General features: G+C 41.5%; 1 protein-coding gene across 4 annotated transcripts in view; it reads right to left on the minus strand.

Moving 5' to 3' along the window:
* Positions 1-12,892, minus strand: part of LOC133535284 (dedicator of cytokinesis protein 3-like) — an 87,480-nt gene that overhangs the window by 29,585 nt on the left and 45,003 nt on the right. For all 4 annotated transcript variants that reach the window (XM_061874970.1, XM_061874969.1, XM_061874968.1 and 1 more), the window contains 16 exons: positions 10,759-10,857; positions 10,532-10,626; positions 10,387-10,459; positions 10,195-10,295; positions 10,055-10,113; positions 9,825-9,973; positions 6,927-7,012; positions 6,779-6,805; positions 6,498-6,593; positions 6,095-6,155; positions 5,933-6,026; positions 4,506-4,654; positions 2,206-2,292; positions 2,011-2,115; positions 1,731-1,872; positions 1,491-1,657 (listed from right to left, as the gene is read on the minus strand). In XM_061874970.1, the coding sequence (XP_061730954.1) occupies positions 1,491-1,657; positions 1,731-1,872; positions 2,011-2,115; positions 2,206-2,292; positions 4,506-4,654; positions 5,933-6,026; positions 6,095-6,155; positions 6,498-6,593; positions 6,779-6,805; positions 6,927-7,012; positions 9,825-9,973; positions 10,055-10,113; positions 10,195-10,295; positions 10,387-10,459; positions 10,532-10,626; positions 10,759-10,857 (1,590 nt within the window). The remainder of the gene's footprint in view (positions 1-1,490; positions 1,658-1,730; positions 1,873-2,010; positions 2,116-2,205; positions 2,293-4,505; positions 4,655-5,932; positions 6,027-6,094; positions 6,156-6,497; positions 6,594-6,778; positions 6,806-6,926; positions 7,013-9,824; positions 9,974-10,054; positions 10,114-10,194; positions 10,296-10,386; positions 10,460-10,531; positions 10,627-10,758; positions 10,858-12,892) is intronic.

The raw sequence follows: 12,892 nt of genomic DNA on the forward strand, positions 1-12,892 counted from the left end.
TTGGATAAGGCCTGAAAGAACGGCATCCTGGTGGGATATGTTTGTCAACAAGTGTGTTGTGCCAGAGGAATGGCAAGAGAACCTTCGAATGTCCAGGTCATCTGTGATACTACTTCGCGAAAAACTTTGTCCATTTGTCAAAGGAGTGACAACGAGAATGCGGGCTCCCGTGGACTAGGGAAAACTACAGAAAACAGCGAATGCATTTGGACATGGTAAAGCAGACAATCAGTTATTGTCCGCGATGTATGACTAACGATCAGTCAACGTCTAGTTTTGTACTCCATAACTATCGTAAAGCCATGAAGTGGTTGCGGCCGTCAAGTACCACCGCCAATTTCAGCCTCCACGCACAGGCAGGATTGCAAGAATGGACTCATGGAGGTAAAAGAGTGAGGAGTGTCCTGACCAGATATCTAGATCCCTAGATTTATTGTTGTAAAACTCTCTTTATCACATTTTTTACTTCCACAAGTCCATTAAAGATATGATTCATGTAAGATGGGTCAGGTGTGATTCACTGCAATAGGGTGTGGAGAGGCGGTGCCGACGAGCCGACAGCGGGCTCAGACAAACGATGGTCCGGCCCAAGATGGCGGCGAGAAGGCGGAGCATGCAGCGAAGCTAAGAGGCGGGGCACACCTGGAGCGGCACTGCAGCCATCAGCGTCAGGTGCGTACACCACACACCTGCACTCAATCCCATTATCTTCTACTGCAGCATAGAAGGGGTGAAGGAGGAACACTTGATGAAGAAGTAGGAGAGGAACAACCCGACATCAACGACCACGAGAGTGACGAGAGAGACCCCGAGCATGATGAGTCCCCGCAGCAGACGCAACCAGCGGACACTGAAAGGTGTGCCATGACCAGCAGGAGGAGCCGGCGCACTGGAAATGGGCGCGCTTGACTGGCCAGACACAAGGTTTATTGAAATAATAAATCAGAGTCAAACCTACTACGATGCGTCTTGTATCGATCGACACTGCACCCCACACGATCAGCACCCCTCACCATCAGCAACTATCTAACAGTTGCTGATGGTGAGGCGAGCAAGGTTTACTGTTCAAAGAAATGTGGCAATAGGCTACATTGAAACACAGGGTAAGGATACACTTCCAGGTCAGAGGTGACAATGACATAATATTTATGCGTATTTTCCTTGCATGCGGCAGACTGAGGAAGGAAGGGGGCGGGGGGTCCTAAATGATGACATTGTGCGTGTGTGGAAAGGGATAAGGTTAGGTGGGATATACCCTGTATAACCTTAGCTTAGAGTAGAAGCAGCCAGTTATATCGTACAACCCTTCCCGGTAGTACTGACAGAATTTGGTCCAGGCCTATAAAAGTATTTAATCCCGTACCCATTTTGTTGCTAGATAAGCTACTCGCTCTAGCCTTAAGTTTTTTACTTATTTTTCTGTTTAATGGTGGTTGGAAAAATATTTTTCGGGTGCATGTTCCCCCTTATCTTGTGTGTCAGAATTTTACCTTGAACTCGTTATCTCTGTCTTTCGGTCCTTTGTGGAAAGGTCGGTCGTGGCGAAAACGGCGAACATTGTTGACCCGGTAAAAGCTTTTGATCCTGTCGGGGACTCGGTCTAACTGAAGGACACCAACATTTTCCGGAACTGGCGTTACGGCATAAATCTGGAGGTCTGAGCGCCATCGGTCAAAGAAACTCTAACTCCACACGCACATGCAAACATTTTGGGCGCAAAGGTAGGATACACTGAGCATCACACTGCAGAATGGCTTCCTCAGGTTGGTTTGGGTGCTGCATCGCGATGGCCTGTGGGAACTCTCCCAGCATCCTCTGTTGAAAGGCCTCGAGCCGTTCATAGTCATGACCGCGACACACAAACTCTTTGTTCTGGTGGAGATAAATCCCCAAAAAATGACATTCATATTTGTGCACATTTGTTAATTCAGCAACTCTAATGGTGAATAATACCACATTTTTATAAAATATTCATACTGTAACTGGGGTTTGAAACAAAATTCTACTAACTCTGAGGAAGAAAGGGAACTTCCTGCCGTAGAATCCAACCCTGAAGAATTCAGGTTCCAGACGTTGATGCTCCATTATGTTGTCAAAATAGGCTGCCTCCAATTTCTACAAATACACACACATTTTTGGGATGAAAATGTGACACCTTGCTTTCTTATGTACAGAGTTTCATATCAGACGTTTTTTAATACTCACCCTAATCCAGCTAAGACTCTGGTAGTCGTACAACGATTCATACTGGAAAGCCAGTTCCCTGCAGAGAGGGATTCCAAACTCCCAACACTACACACACACACACACACACACACACACACACACACACACACACACACAAGCAGCAAATTTAACCACTGAAAAAAAACAAAAATATAAACTACTCCCAATATAACTTTTTCATTTACGATACAAAATCAACATTGGATCCTTCAGAATGTTGGTTGACACCAATACTCATCCGATAGAATACCATCATAAATTACACATACTTTTACCATTTTGTAGTGTGGAATGTTAGAAAAGGCTTGATCAAGTGAAATGAGTTAAACAGAGAACAAGTATAAGTATGAAAAACACTAACCTATTAATTATTAACCATCTGGAATGGACTAATGCTGTCTTGAAGTTGAAGTGGAGTGTTGTTGTTTTTTGGCTTAAGGTAGTGGACACAACAGTTAATTAGGTTAAGTTTAATTATGCAGTAAAATTAATGATGCGGACACGTATGTTACTGGACACTTTCCAAAACGCTTCTGCCTTGGATACATTGTATCTTTGAGTTATATGCAACTATAATTTTTTGATACTTGTTTGTATTGACAAATGTGCTGTCTTAGACAACAATAATGTTTAAATAAAGACACTTACTGTATTAGATATGTCTAGCCTGTGTGATATTGTGTGCTTAGCTGTTGCGTAGCTGCTAGCGCCTAGTAAATTAAAAACTAATGACTTGACTAAAATAAAATAAAAGACTGCTGAACTCCTTAATATTTGCACCTGGCTCGCTGACAACAAGCTATCCATACACTTAGGTAAAACGGAATCCATCCTATTTGGGTCCCATATCAACCTTAAGAAAGTCAGTGACTTCACTTTAAAAGTGGGTGACATTGTTATCACCAGGAAAGATGAGATCACCTACCTAGGTTCCATTCTAGAGGCTAATCTTTTCTGTGATAAAATGGCAACCAAGGTAATCAAAAAGGTCAACCAAAGAACGAGATTCCTATACAGAATCTCCTCTCTGGTCAACAAAAGCACCTTGAAGATTCTAGCGGGAACTCTCATTCAACCCTTTTTCGATTACGCTGGCACCTCCTTGTAGCCCAGCACATCCAAAACACTTAAATCTAGACTCCAAACATCCCAGAACAAGCTAGTCCGGTTATTTTTAGACCTCCACCCCAGATCACACCTCACTCCAACCCACTTCTCCAAAGTGGGCAGGCTCAGGGTGGAGGACAGAGTAAAACAACTTGCACTGAGCCTAGTCTATAAAATCCACTACACCTCCCTGATACCGAAGTACATGTCAAACTACTTCCTTAACGACCGCCATAACCACAACACCAGGGGGAGCTCTACAAACCACGTTGAACCCAGATTCCGATCTAACAAAGGTCTTAAATCATTCTATTTCTATGCCACATCAATGTGGAATGCACTCCCAACAGGTCTAAAAGTAAGTGCATCTCTATATTCCTTCAAAACAGCTCTAAAACAACACCTCCAGGCAACATCATCCCCCATTCACATCCCATCTCCCCGGATTATAAATAACCTAATGTAAATAATCAAATGTACTTCAAATGTATTTACTTGTTCTTATGCTATCTGAAGTCACTATGTTCTCTACTGGCTGTATATATCCTACTATAAGACCTACACTGTTTCAATGTCCACATTTCTCTGTTGATGGAATTGTTGATGACTGAAGTACTGATATCAACCAAAGCTCCTCATCCCACCCCCCGGATTGTAAATAATGTAAATAATTCAATCTATATACTATGATGATTAACCTGTGTGATGACTGTATTATGCTGATAGTATATATTTGTACCATGAATTGATTAACGCGGACCTTCAAAAGTGGACCGTGAACTTAAACAAGTTGAAAAACGTATTTGTTTGTTACCATTTAGTGGTCAATTGTACGGAATATGTACTGAACTGTGCAATCTACTAATAAAAGTATCAATCAATCAATCAATCAATCAATCAATCAATCAATCAAAAAAAACTATGTGTGCTTATTGGAGGACTTTTAGATATTAAATGTTAACTTTGCACAGGTAAACGTGCTGCAGGACTGCTTGTATCAGCGCTTATGTTGGAGATTTTAAATGCAAGATGATATAATCTGATTTTTTGCTGATATCTGATCGTTATCAATATCAGATTGGGACATCCCTACTTTAAACACAATAAAGAAATTCAGCGATTTTGCAAAAAAAAAAGCTACTTTTATCTTCAAAATGATGGATGGCTGTTACCTTTCCTTTGTTGAAATGGTGGATAACCTTGCGACCGAGCGCCTCCTTGCGATGCCACTCGGACTGAGCAGGATAATGCAAGAAGTCTTTTATTGGACGCTCATCCCAGTGCAGTAACTCCCAGTACAACAAGAGAGTGAAAGCTGCCTCTGCAGGTCGAAATTCCAGACATGCACGATCAATCATAAAAACAGACACTGTAGGGCGGTCTGGTGAGCCACAGGTTAGAATAATGATAACATTAAAAGAGTAAAATTTTTGTTTCACCTGACATCACACGGACAAAGATAAGACCTTCTGGAGGAAAGGTCTGTGGTCAGATGAAACAAAAATTTAGCTGTTTGGCCACATTACCCAGCAATATGTTATATAAGAGAAAAGGTGAGTCCTTTAATCCCAAGAACAGCATGCCTACCATCAAGAATGGTGGTGGTAGTATTATGCTCTGGGCCTGTTTTGCTGTCATTGGAACGGGTGCTTTACAGAGAGTAAATGAGACAATGAAAAAGGAGGATTACCTCCAAATTCTTTAAAATCTTCAGCCCGGAGGTTGGGTCTTGGGCGTAGTTGGGTGTTCCAACAGGACAATGACCCCAAACACACGTCAAAAGTGGTAAAGGAATGGCTAAATCAGGCTATAATTAATGTTTTAGAACGGCCTTCCCAAAGTCCTGACTTAAAAGTGTGGACAATGCTGAAGAAACAAGTCCATGTCAGAAAACCAACACATTTAGCGGAACAGCAAAAATTCAACCAGAAGCTTGCGGATGGCTACCAAAAGTGCCTTATGGTAGTGAAACTTGCCAAGGGACATGTGACCAAATATTAACATTGCAGTATGTATACTTTTGACCAGGCAGATTTGGTCACATTTTTAGTAGACCCATGATAAATTCATAAAAGAACCAAACTTCATGAATATTTTTGTGACCAACAAGTATGTGCTCCAATCACTCTATCACAAAAAAATAAGTGTTGTAGAATGTATTGGAAACTCAAGACAGCCATGACATTATGTTCTTTGGGGACGGCGTGGCGCGGTCGGGAGAGTGGCCGTGCCAGCAACCTGAGGGTTCCTGGTTCAATCCCCACCTTCTACCAACCTCGTCACGTCTGTTGTGTCCTTGAGAAAGACACTTCACCCTTGCTCCTGATGGTTCGTGGTTAGGGCCTTGCATGGCAGCTCCCGCCATCAGTGTGTGAATGTGTGTGTGTATGGGTGAATGTGGAAATAGTGTCAAAAGCGCTTTGAGTACCTTGAAGGTAGAAAAGCGCTATACAAGCATAACCCATTAACTATTCTTTGCATGTGTATGTACATTTTTGACCACGATTGCATGTGTGTGTGTGTGTGTGGGTGGGTGTGTGTGCGTGCGTGCGTGCGTGCGTGTGTGTGAGTGTGTGTGTGTGTGCGTGCGTGCGCGTACCAGTATAGTTGTCTGCTTGCAGATGCAAGTCACAGAGTTTGTGAATGTAACGGATATACATCTCCTCCTTGTTGATCTCAGATTTGTAAAAGTTCTGTATAGCAACGTTAGAGTGAGTGAAAATTCAGGTAGTATTTTTTTTTTATAAGACATCGATCTTACCAAGATATTGACCGTGCAGCCAATCTTTTTGTTCTCTGTCTCGTCTCCTTTCATGCAATCCCTGAATATAAGATGGAAACATATCAAAATCACTTTTCTGACCTTCTCAGCCAGTGGTGGTTTTATATTTTTGTTTTGTTGTTTCATATTTGTATGGGTCACATGGGCAATTGCTTAAGGCCACATTTTCTTGTGGACGCTGCAAAGATAATGGGGTAAAAAAGGCCCACCGAAGGGGGTTCTAGCACAGGGCGGCATAGAAGTTAGAAATGTATTTGATCTTAGTTCCTGTACATCATGATATATATTTAATTAATCATTAAATATTAAATATTTGTGCGTGTGTGTGTGTGTGTGTGTGTATGCAGGTGTGTGTGCGTGGATGTGTGTGTGTCTTCATTACCTGTAGTCCAGAAGTCGTTCCATCAGTCGAGTAACTGACGTAACAAAGGAGATGCCGGTCTCTCTCCACGTTTCATGTTCGATCTTCTCCAACAGACTTCAAGCAAAGACAACAACAAATCTACTTTGATGAACATCATTTGATCAAATGTACACAGTAATTTACCCGTGTACAAAATACAACGTAAAAAAAACTGATGAATATTTGAGAGGGTGCGATCTCACTCTCATTGTGTTGGAAGCAACATACTAAATGAATTGATGGAGTTAGTGTCGTCATACCTGGGGTATGGCCCAAACAGCTGAGTTCTAATCCCGTAGCACAAAGCAAACGCACAACAGCAGTGTTAGTGCACATTAAAAATGTTGATGTCGGTTACTGGAAACACAATAAAGTATTCAAATCGGACAAGACTTTGTGTTCTTTTACAGCAAACTGAAGAGTTCTCTGTAGTTCTCGTCGCCTTTGCCTTCTGAAACCAAACTGTCCAGCTTGTCGATCAGTTCAGCCTCCACCTACACAACAATGACACAACAACGCTGGTCGGTTACACAACCATTTTGCTATTTTTGCTAATCAAGTTTGCTGTTGTGGAAAAATATTATGTTGCTAGATAAGTCTCTGTACATGTATATTATTTCTCGGGAATGTATGTCCTGTTAATAAGGACATTTTTTAACATGTGCCTTGTTGCTTGGTAACCTGTGTCTCGTTTCTAAGGAAGTCTCTGAACATTTGTCTTGTTGCAAAGAAAAAGTCTGAACATCCGTCTTGTTGCTAAGAAAAGGTTTAAATGTGTCTTGTTGCTAAGGAATCGTCTAAAGATGTATTTTGTTGCTAAGAAAGTGTCTGAACATCCGTCTTGTTGCTAAGGAAATGTTTAAACGTGTCTTGTTGCTAAGAAAGTGTCTAAAGATGGGTCTTGTTGCTAAGGAAATGTCTAAACATATATTTGTGCTAAGGATGTGTCTAAATGTCTTGTCGTTAAGGAAGTGTCTAAAGATGTGTCTTGTTGCTAAGGAAGTGTTTAAAGATGTGTATTGTGACTAGGGAAGTGTCTAAAGAGGTGTCTTGTTGCTAAGGACATGTCTAAAGATGTGTCTTGTTGCTAAGGAAGTGTTTAAATTTGTCTTGTTGCTAAGGAATCGTCTAAAGATGTATCGTGTTGCTAAGGAAGTGTCTGAACATCCGTCTTGTTGCTAAGGAAATGTTTAAATGTGTCTTGTTGCTAAGAAAGTGTCTAAAGATGGGTCTTGTTGCTAAATAAATATCTAAACATATATTTTTGCTAAGGATGTGTCTAAATATGTCTTGTCATTAAGGAAGTGTCTAAAGATGTGTCTTGTTGCTAAGGAAGTGTCTAAAGATGTGTATTGTTGCTAGGGAAGTGTCTAAAGATGTGTCTTGTTGCTACGGACGTGTCTAAAGATGTGTCTTGTGGCTAAGGAAGTGTTTGAACATGTGTCTTGTTGCTAAGGAAGTGTCTAAAAATGTGTCTTGTTGCTACGGAAGTGTCTGAACATCTGTCCTGTCTCTTAGGAAAAGTTTAAACGTGTCTTGTTGCTAAGGAATCGTCTAAAGATGGCTGTTATTGCTAAGGAAGTGTCTGAACCTGTGTTTTGTTCCTAAGGAAGTGTCTAAAGATGTGTCTTTTTGCTAAGGAAGTCTTCAAACATGCCTCTTGTTGCTAAGGAAGTGTCTACAGATGTGTTTTGTTGCTAAGGAAGTGTCTGCACAAGTGTCTTGATGCCAAGGATGTGTCTTGTTGCTAAGGAGGTCTTTAAAGATGCCTCTTGTTGCTAAGGAAGTGTCTAAAGATGTGTCTTGTTGCTAAGGAAGTGTCTGGGGCAGCGTAGCTCGGTTGGTAGAGTGGCCGTGCCAGCAACATGAGGGTTCCAGGTTCGATTCCCGCTTCCGCCATCCTAGTCACTGCCGTTGTGTCCTTGGGCAAGACACTTTACCCACCTGCTCCCAGTGCCACCCACATTGGTTTAATTGTACCTTAGATATTGGGTTTTACTATGTAAAAGTGCTTTAAGTCACTAGAGAAAAGCGCAATATAAATATAATTTGCTTCAATAATTCGCTTCGCTAAAGATGTGTCTTGTTGTTAAGGAAGTGTCTAATAAAGAATTGTCTTGTTGCTAAAGAAGTGTCTAACTAAAGATGTGTCTTGTTGTTAAGGAAGCATCCGAACATGTCTTGTTGCTAAGGAAGTGTTTAAACATGTGTCTTGTTGCTAAGGAAGCAGAAGGAAGGAAGAAAACCTACTCAGTGGCCTAGTGGTTAGAGTGTCCGCCCTGAGATCGGTAGGTTGGGAATTCAAACCCCGGCCGAGTCATACCAAAGACTATAAAAAAAGGGGACCCATTGCCTCCCTGCTTGGCACTCAGCATCAAGGGTTGGAATTGGGGGTTAAATCACCACAAATGATTCCCGGGCGCGGCACCGCTGCTGCCCACTGCTCCCCTCACTTCCCAGGGGGTGATCAAGGGGATGGGTTAAATGCAGAGGACAAATTTCACCACACCTTGTGTGTGTGACAATCATTGGTACTTTAACTTTAACTTTAACTAACTGAAATGTGTCTTGTTGCAAAGGAAGTGTCTGAACGTGTGATGAGTAGATCTCCCGTCCAAAGGCAAAACCCAGTAACTCAATTTTGGTCAAAACTGACCTGATAATAATTTTGGAGTTCCTAGGTGATATGCTTTACATTAGTGTATGCGATATTGTAATTTGTTCCGTAAGTAAGCTGCTCCGCGCATGGCAGGACCTAGCAACTACCACATAACCGCGTAGATACAACAGAAAAACCTAGTATCTCAAGGGACCAATCGGAGCTTCTTTGTCAGTCGCCTTATTGTCTTTAATGAGACATTTGCACGAATGGGGGCCGACGGTCAACCTGATTATGTGATATTATGGCACGAGGGGATATTTGGAAGATTGGGCCAGGACGTTGCAAGCAGCTTCATTAAATGTATTGTTCTTGATTCTTCCCCTTGCATACTCTTTTGGGCAGATAACTGTGGAGGTCAAAATAAAAACTGGACGCTGTGCCCAATGTGCAAACGCAGAATGGGCCTCACCTGAGATTGTGATAAAATATCTGGAGAAAGGACACACGTTCATGAGAGCAGATTCAATCCATGGCTCAATCGGCAAGAAAATGAAAGCTCAAGAAAACATCAATACGTTTGATGACCTTGTAGATCTTTGTAAGACAGCATCAAGTAAGATTGGTCTTCCTTTGTTTTCGCAAAATCAGCTAGAAGTGAGTTAACAGGTTTTGCCTTTGGACTGGAGAGATGGTGTTGAACAAACCTGTTTGAAATTTCCATTTTTGCATTGCTCCCAGTCCATCATGTCATGGAAGATTGGGATCATGGTATTTCGGACCTCCACCTGAGGCACCAGTGTCACTCCCAAGAATGGACCAATCATCCCGGGGATAAAATGTATTTTGTTGTCGCCTGAAATACAAGCAAACCTTTAGGATGTACATTGACAATGGAAGCTTGGTCATAGGGGGCGAGGAGAAGGGCGGGTCTCACCAAGGTTCTGCCACATGCTGAAGAGTTCGTATGTCATCATGACCCTCATGTCTCCATACCTGCAGTTACATGTCATATATTCATGTTTTATGCATTGAACCCAAGGGTGTGTGTGCAGGAGTGTGTTCTTATGTCCTTACTTGTCTAAGATTTTCTGCCTCTTTGATGGACTCATGTTTTCTAGCTGTAAACTGGGCTGGTTGATGTATAAAACTGCCAGGCTGAAATAGGAACTCCACACCTGCATGTGCATATTAAATGAACAACTTACACTTTGACATGTCTCTTTTTATCATCAACGTGAATCCTTATTGATAATATCCTGCAAGTACCTTAAAGTCAAAGTCTGCTTCTGCAAAGTTGTGCTGAAACGGTGAGAGACGCTGCACCGTAGTCAGGATGATGCTGAAGATAGAAACACAAACATGTCACAATGGCTTTGTGACAATGACGCACTTTCTTTGCATCTTTTCTTACTGGCTGGTCAGCAGCCTCATGACATTCCAGTCGCGGGGGAAAATACTCAGCCTCATCAGATGTCGGAACACACACCAAATCTTCATCATGAACTCCTGAAGAAGGCAAATAAATCAAGCGATGTTGGAATTACTAAAACATTTGCAAGAAAAAAAGGAGCATGCATTTCAGTTGGATGGTTGGATTCTTAAGATCTCCTGACTTCATGAAAGTTGGGTAATTTGTACCTTCAGCTCTTCCTTGCTCTGATAGTTGTCCATCAGGTGTTCGAAGTGGACGTTGGTCATGTGACGGAGGAGAGACAGCAGGCAGGACACAAACTCTCCCTGCCAATAGAAATGAGGTCACACTCTTGTCAGCCAATTACAGGAAAGCAGAAGGCAGTAACAAGTGGAATATTGGACCAGTTGGTTAGGAGAGGAAGTGCAGCTTTACTCCATCAGTTAGGGCCTGGTTTACTAAGATCCAAAGAACCACGCGGTGTACAGGGTGTGAAATCTATAAAGTAGCCTGTACTGTTAGTGGCCGTGTTGCGTGCGATTTACTAAGACTAAGTGTGCAATTGTAAAGTGGTGCAGACCGCCTTGAGGATTTTGCGTGTGCTATATGGGGCATCACCACGGAGATGCCCTCATTTCCTGCACATTCATGATATCATACCCGTGGCATTTTGCTTTGTTTTCAAAACAAGAAGTACTATTTTTTACGAGGATTTTTGAAGCAGTCGTGCAGGACATCAACATAGAAACCACTTTTTTTCTTTATCGCCAAAGGTGCGCTCATTAGAGAGGCTGCACTTACTAAATACACTAAAATGCATTCTTAAAGAAGTTTTTTTCATGTAGAAAATATTTTAGTAATATATTATTTTTGGGAAAAAAAACGAACATCTTTAAAAAAAATACTAAAGGACACCAAAACGCATCAATTGAATATGTTTAAATCAGCTATTTCAGTCCTTTAGCAGGAATAAAATTATGAAATGATGTTGCTGAATAGAGGATATTTCTAATATTTTATATTTTTGACAGTGGTGTGCCGTCAGGGCCAATAAGGCCTTCTCTGATGGCCTAACATAACCAGAAATCATGATCATAAATAAAGATAAAAGTATTTTTTTATTTACTTTCCCAAAATATCTAAAAGTATTCATATTGTCTTCATGTCATATTATGCTCCGTCCAGTTCTGTTGTTTTTAGGTTATAAAGTTATTTATCCAAACAGAGTTCAGGGAGCTTATGTTGCCATGCTGTACGAAATCTGCCCGAGGGCTTCAGAATCAACAATGCAGGCGTCCACAAACATTTGACAGACAGTTGCAATAGCCAATCAGATCACGAGTTGTTGTCAGTAAGGCATTCTGGCTGGCCTAAGGCAGATATATATTGTGATGTTATGAGCCAGGTAACATAAGAAATCAATTACCCAGCATGCCACAGTAGTGAAGAGTATAACTGCGCAGTAGACATGCCGGCAGCTTGATGTTTTTGATGAGCACCTTGTGGAGTAAACTTAAGAACTTAGCCAACACGCCTCGTCTGCATCTTTTATGATTAGACAAGACCTCACATATATTTGCAAGGCCATTTTCAAGAAGGATATTTAAAGAGAAACTACATCTTGTGAGACGATGTCGGTGAAAATGTGAGTTCGGATATTTTAATTTGTTCATGTCTAATGCGATTTTTGCAATTTCAATTTTGACAGTACCACATAAAATATGTTTTATTTGCTGATGCAGGTTTATTGATTTTTAAATGCGCCAGAAAATAACCAGTTTTGTACAATGGCCAGTAGTGCGCAAATGTGTTTCTGTATAGTATTTCTCCAGCAGTGGTCATGTAGTGACATCAACTAGCGTATTTTGAGAGGTAATCTTTGAAGTCTTACATCACTGAAGGCCTGGGTGGGAAACGTACAACCCACCACTGATTTTTGACCATCCAAAATGTTGCCACACACACGTATGATGGGGGATTCTCATCTGTCCGTGCAGCCGTGTGTGGAACTGTCAATTTGCACGTCTTCCTGACACGCGCTAAATGAAAATAGTGCTCACAAAACGGTGATGAGTGTTGATAAAACACATAGCGTGTGCTAAACAATTATATTTACATTTTCGCCTCCCAGTAATGTGGGAGTTTTGATGATCAGCATATATTTTGCATATTAATGAAGACAAAGGCGCAAAATGGATTGCACGCCATATTGTTGTCACTTAACAGACACAATCCACTTTGCACACGTTTAGTAGATCAGCTTTGCGTGTGCTATCAGGTTTTAGTACATGCAAACGTTTGGTAAATTAGGCCCTCAGTGTGCGAGCCTGCAAGCGCAGGTCGAAATTGCCTTAAAATTCA

The sequence above is a fragment of the Nerophis ophidion genome, linkage group LG16 (assembly GCF_033978795.1).
Source record: "Nerophis ophidion isolate RoL-2023_Sa linkage group LG16, RoL_Noph_v1.0, whole genome shotgun sequence".
NCBI lineage: Eukaryota > Metazoa > Chordata > Actinopteri > Syngnathiformes > Syngnathidae > Nerophis > Nerophis ophidion.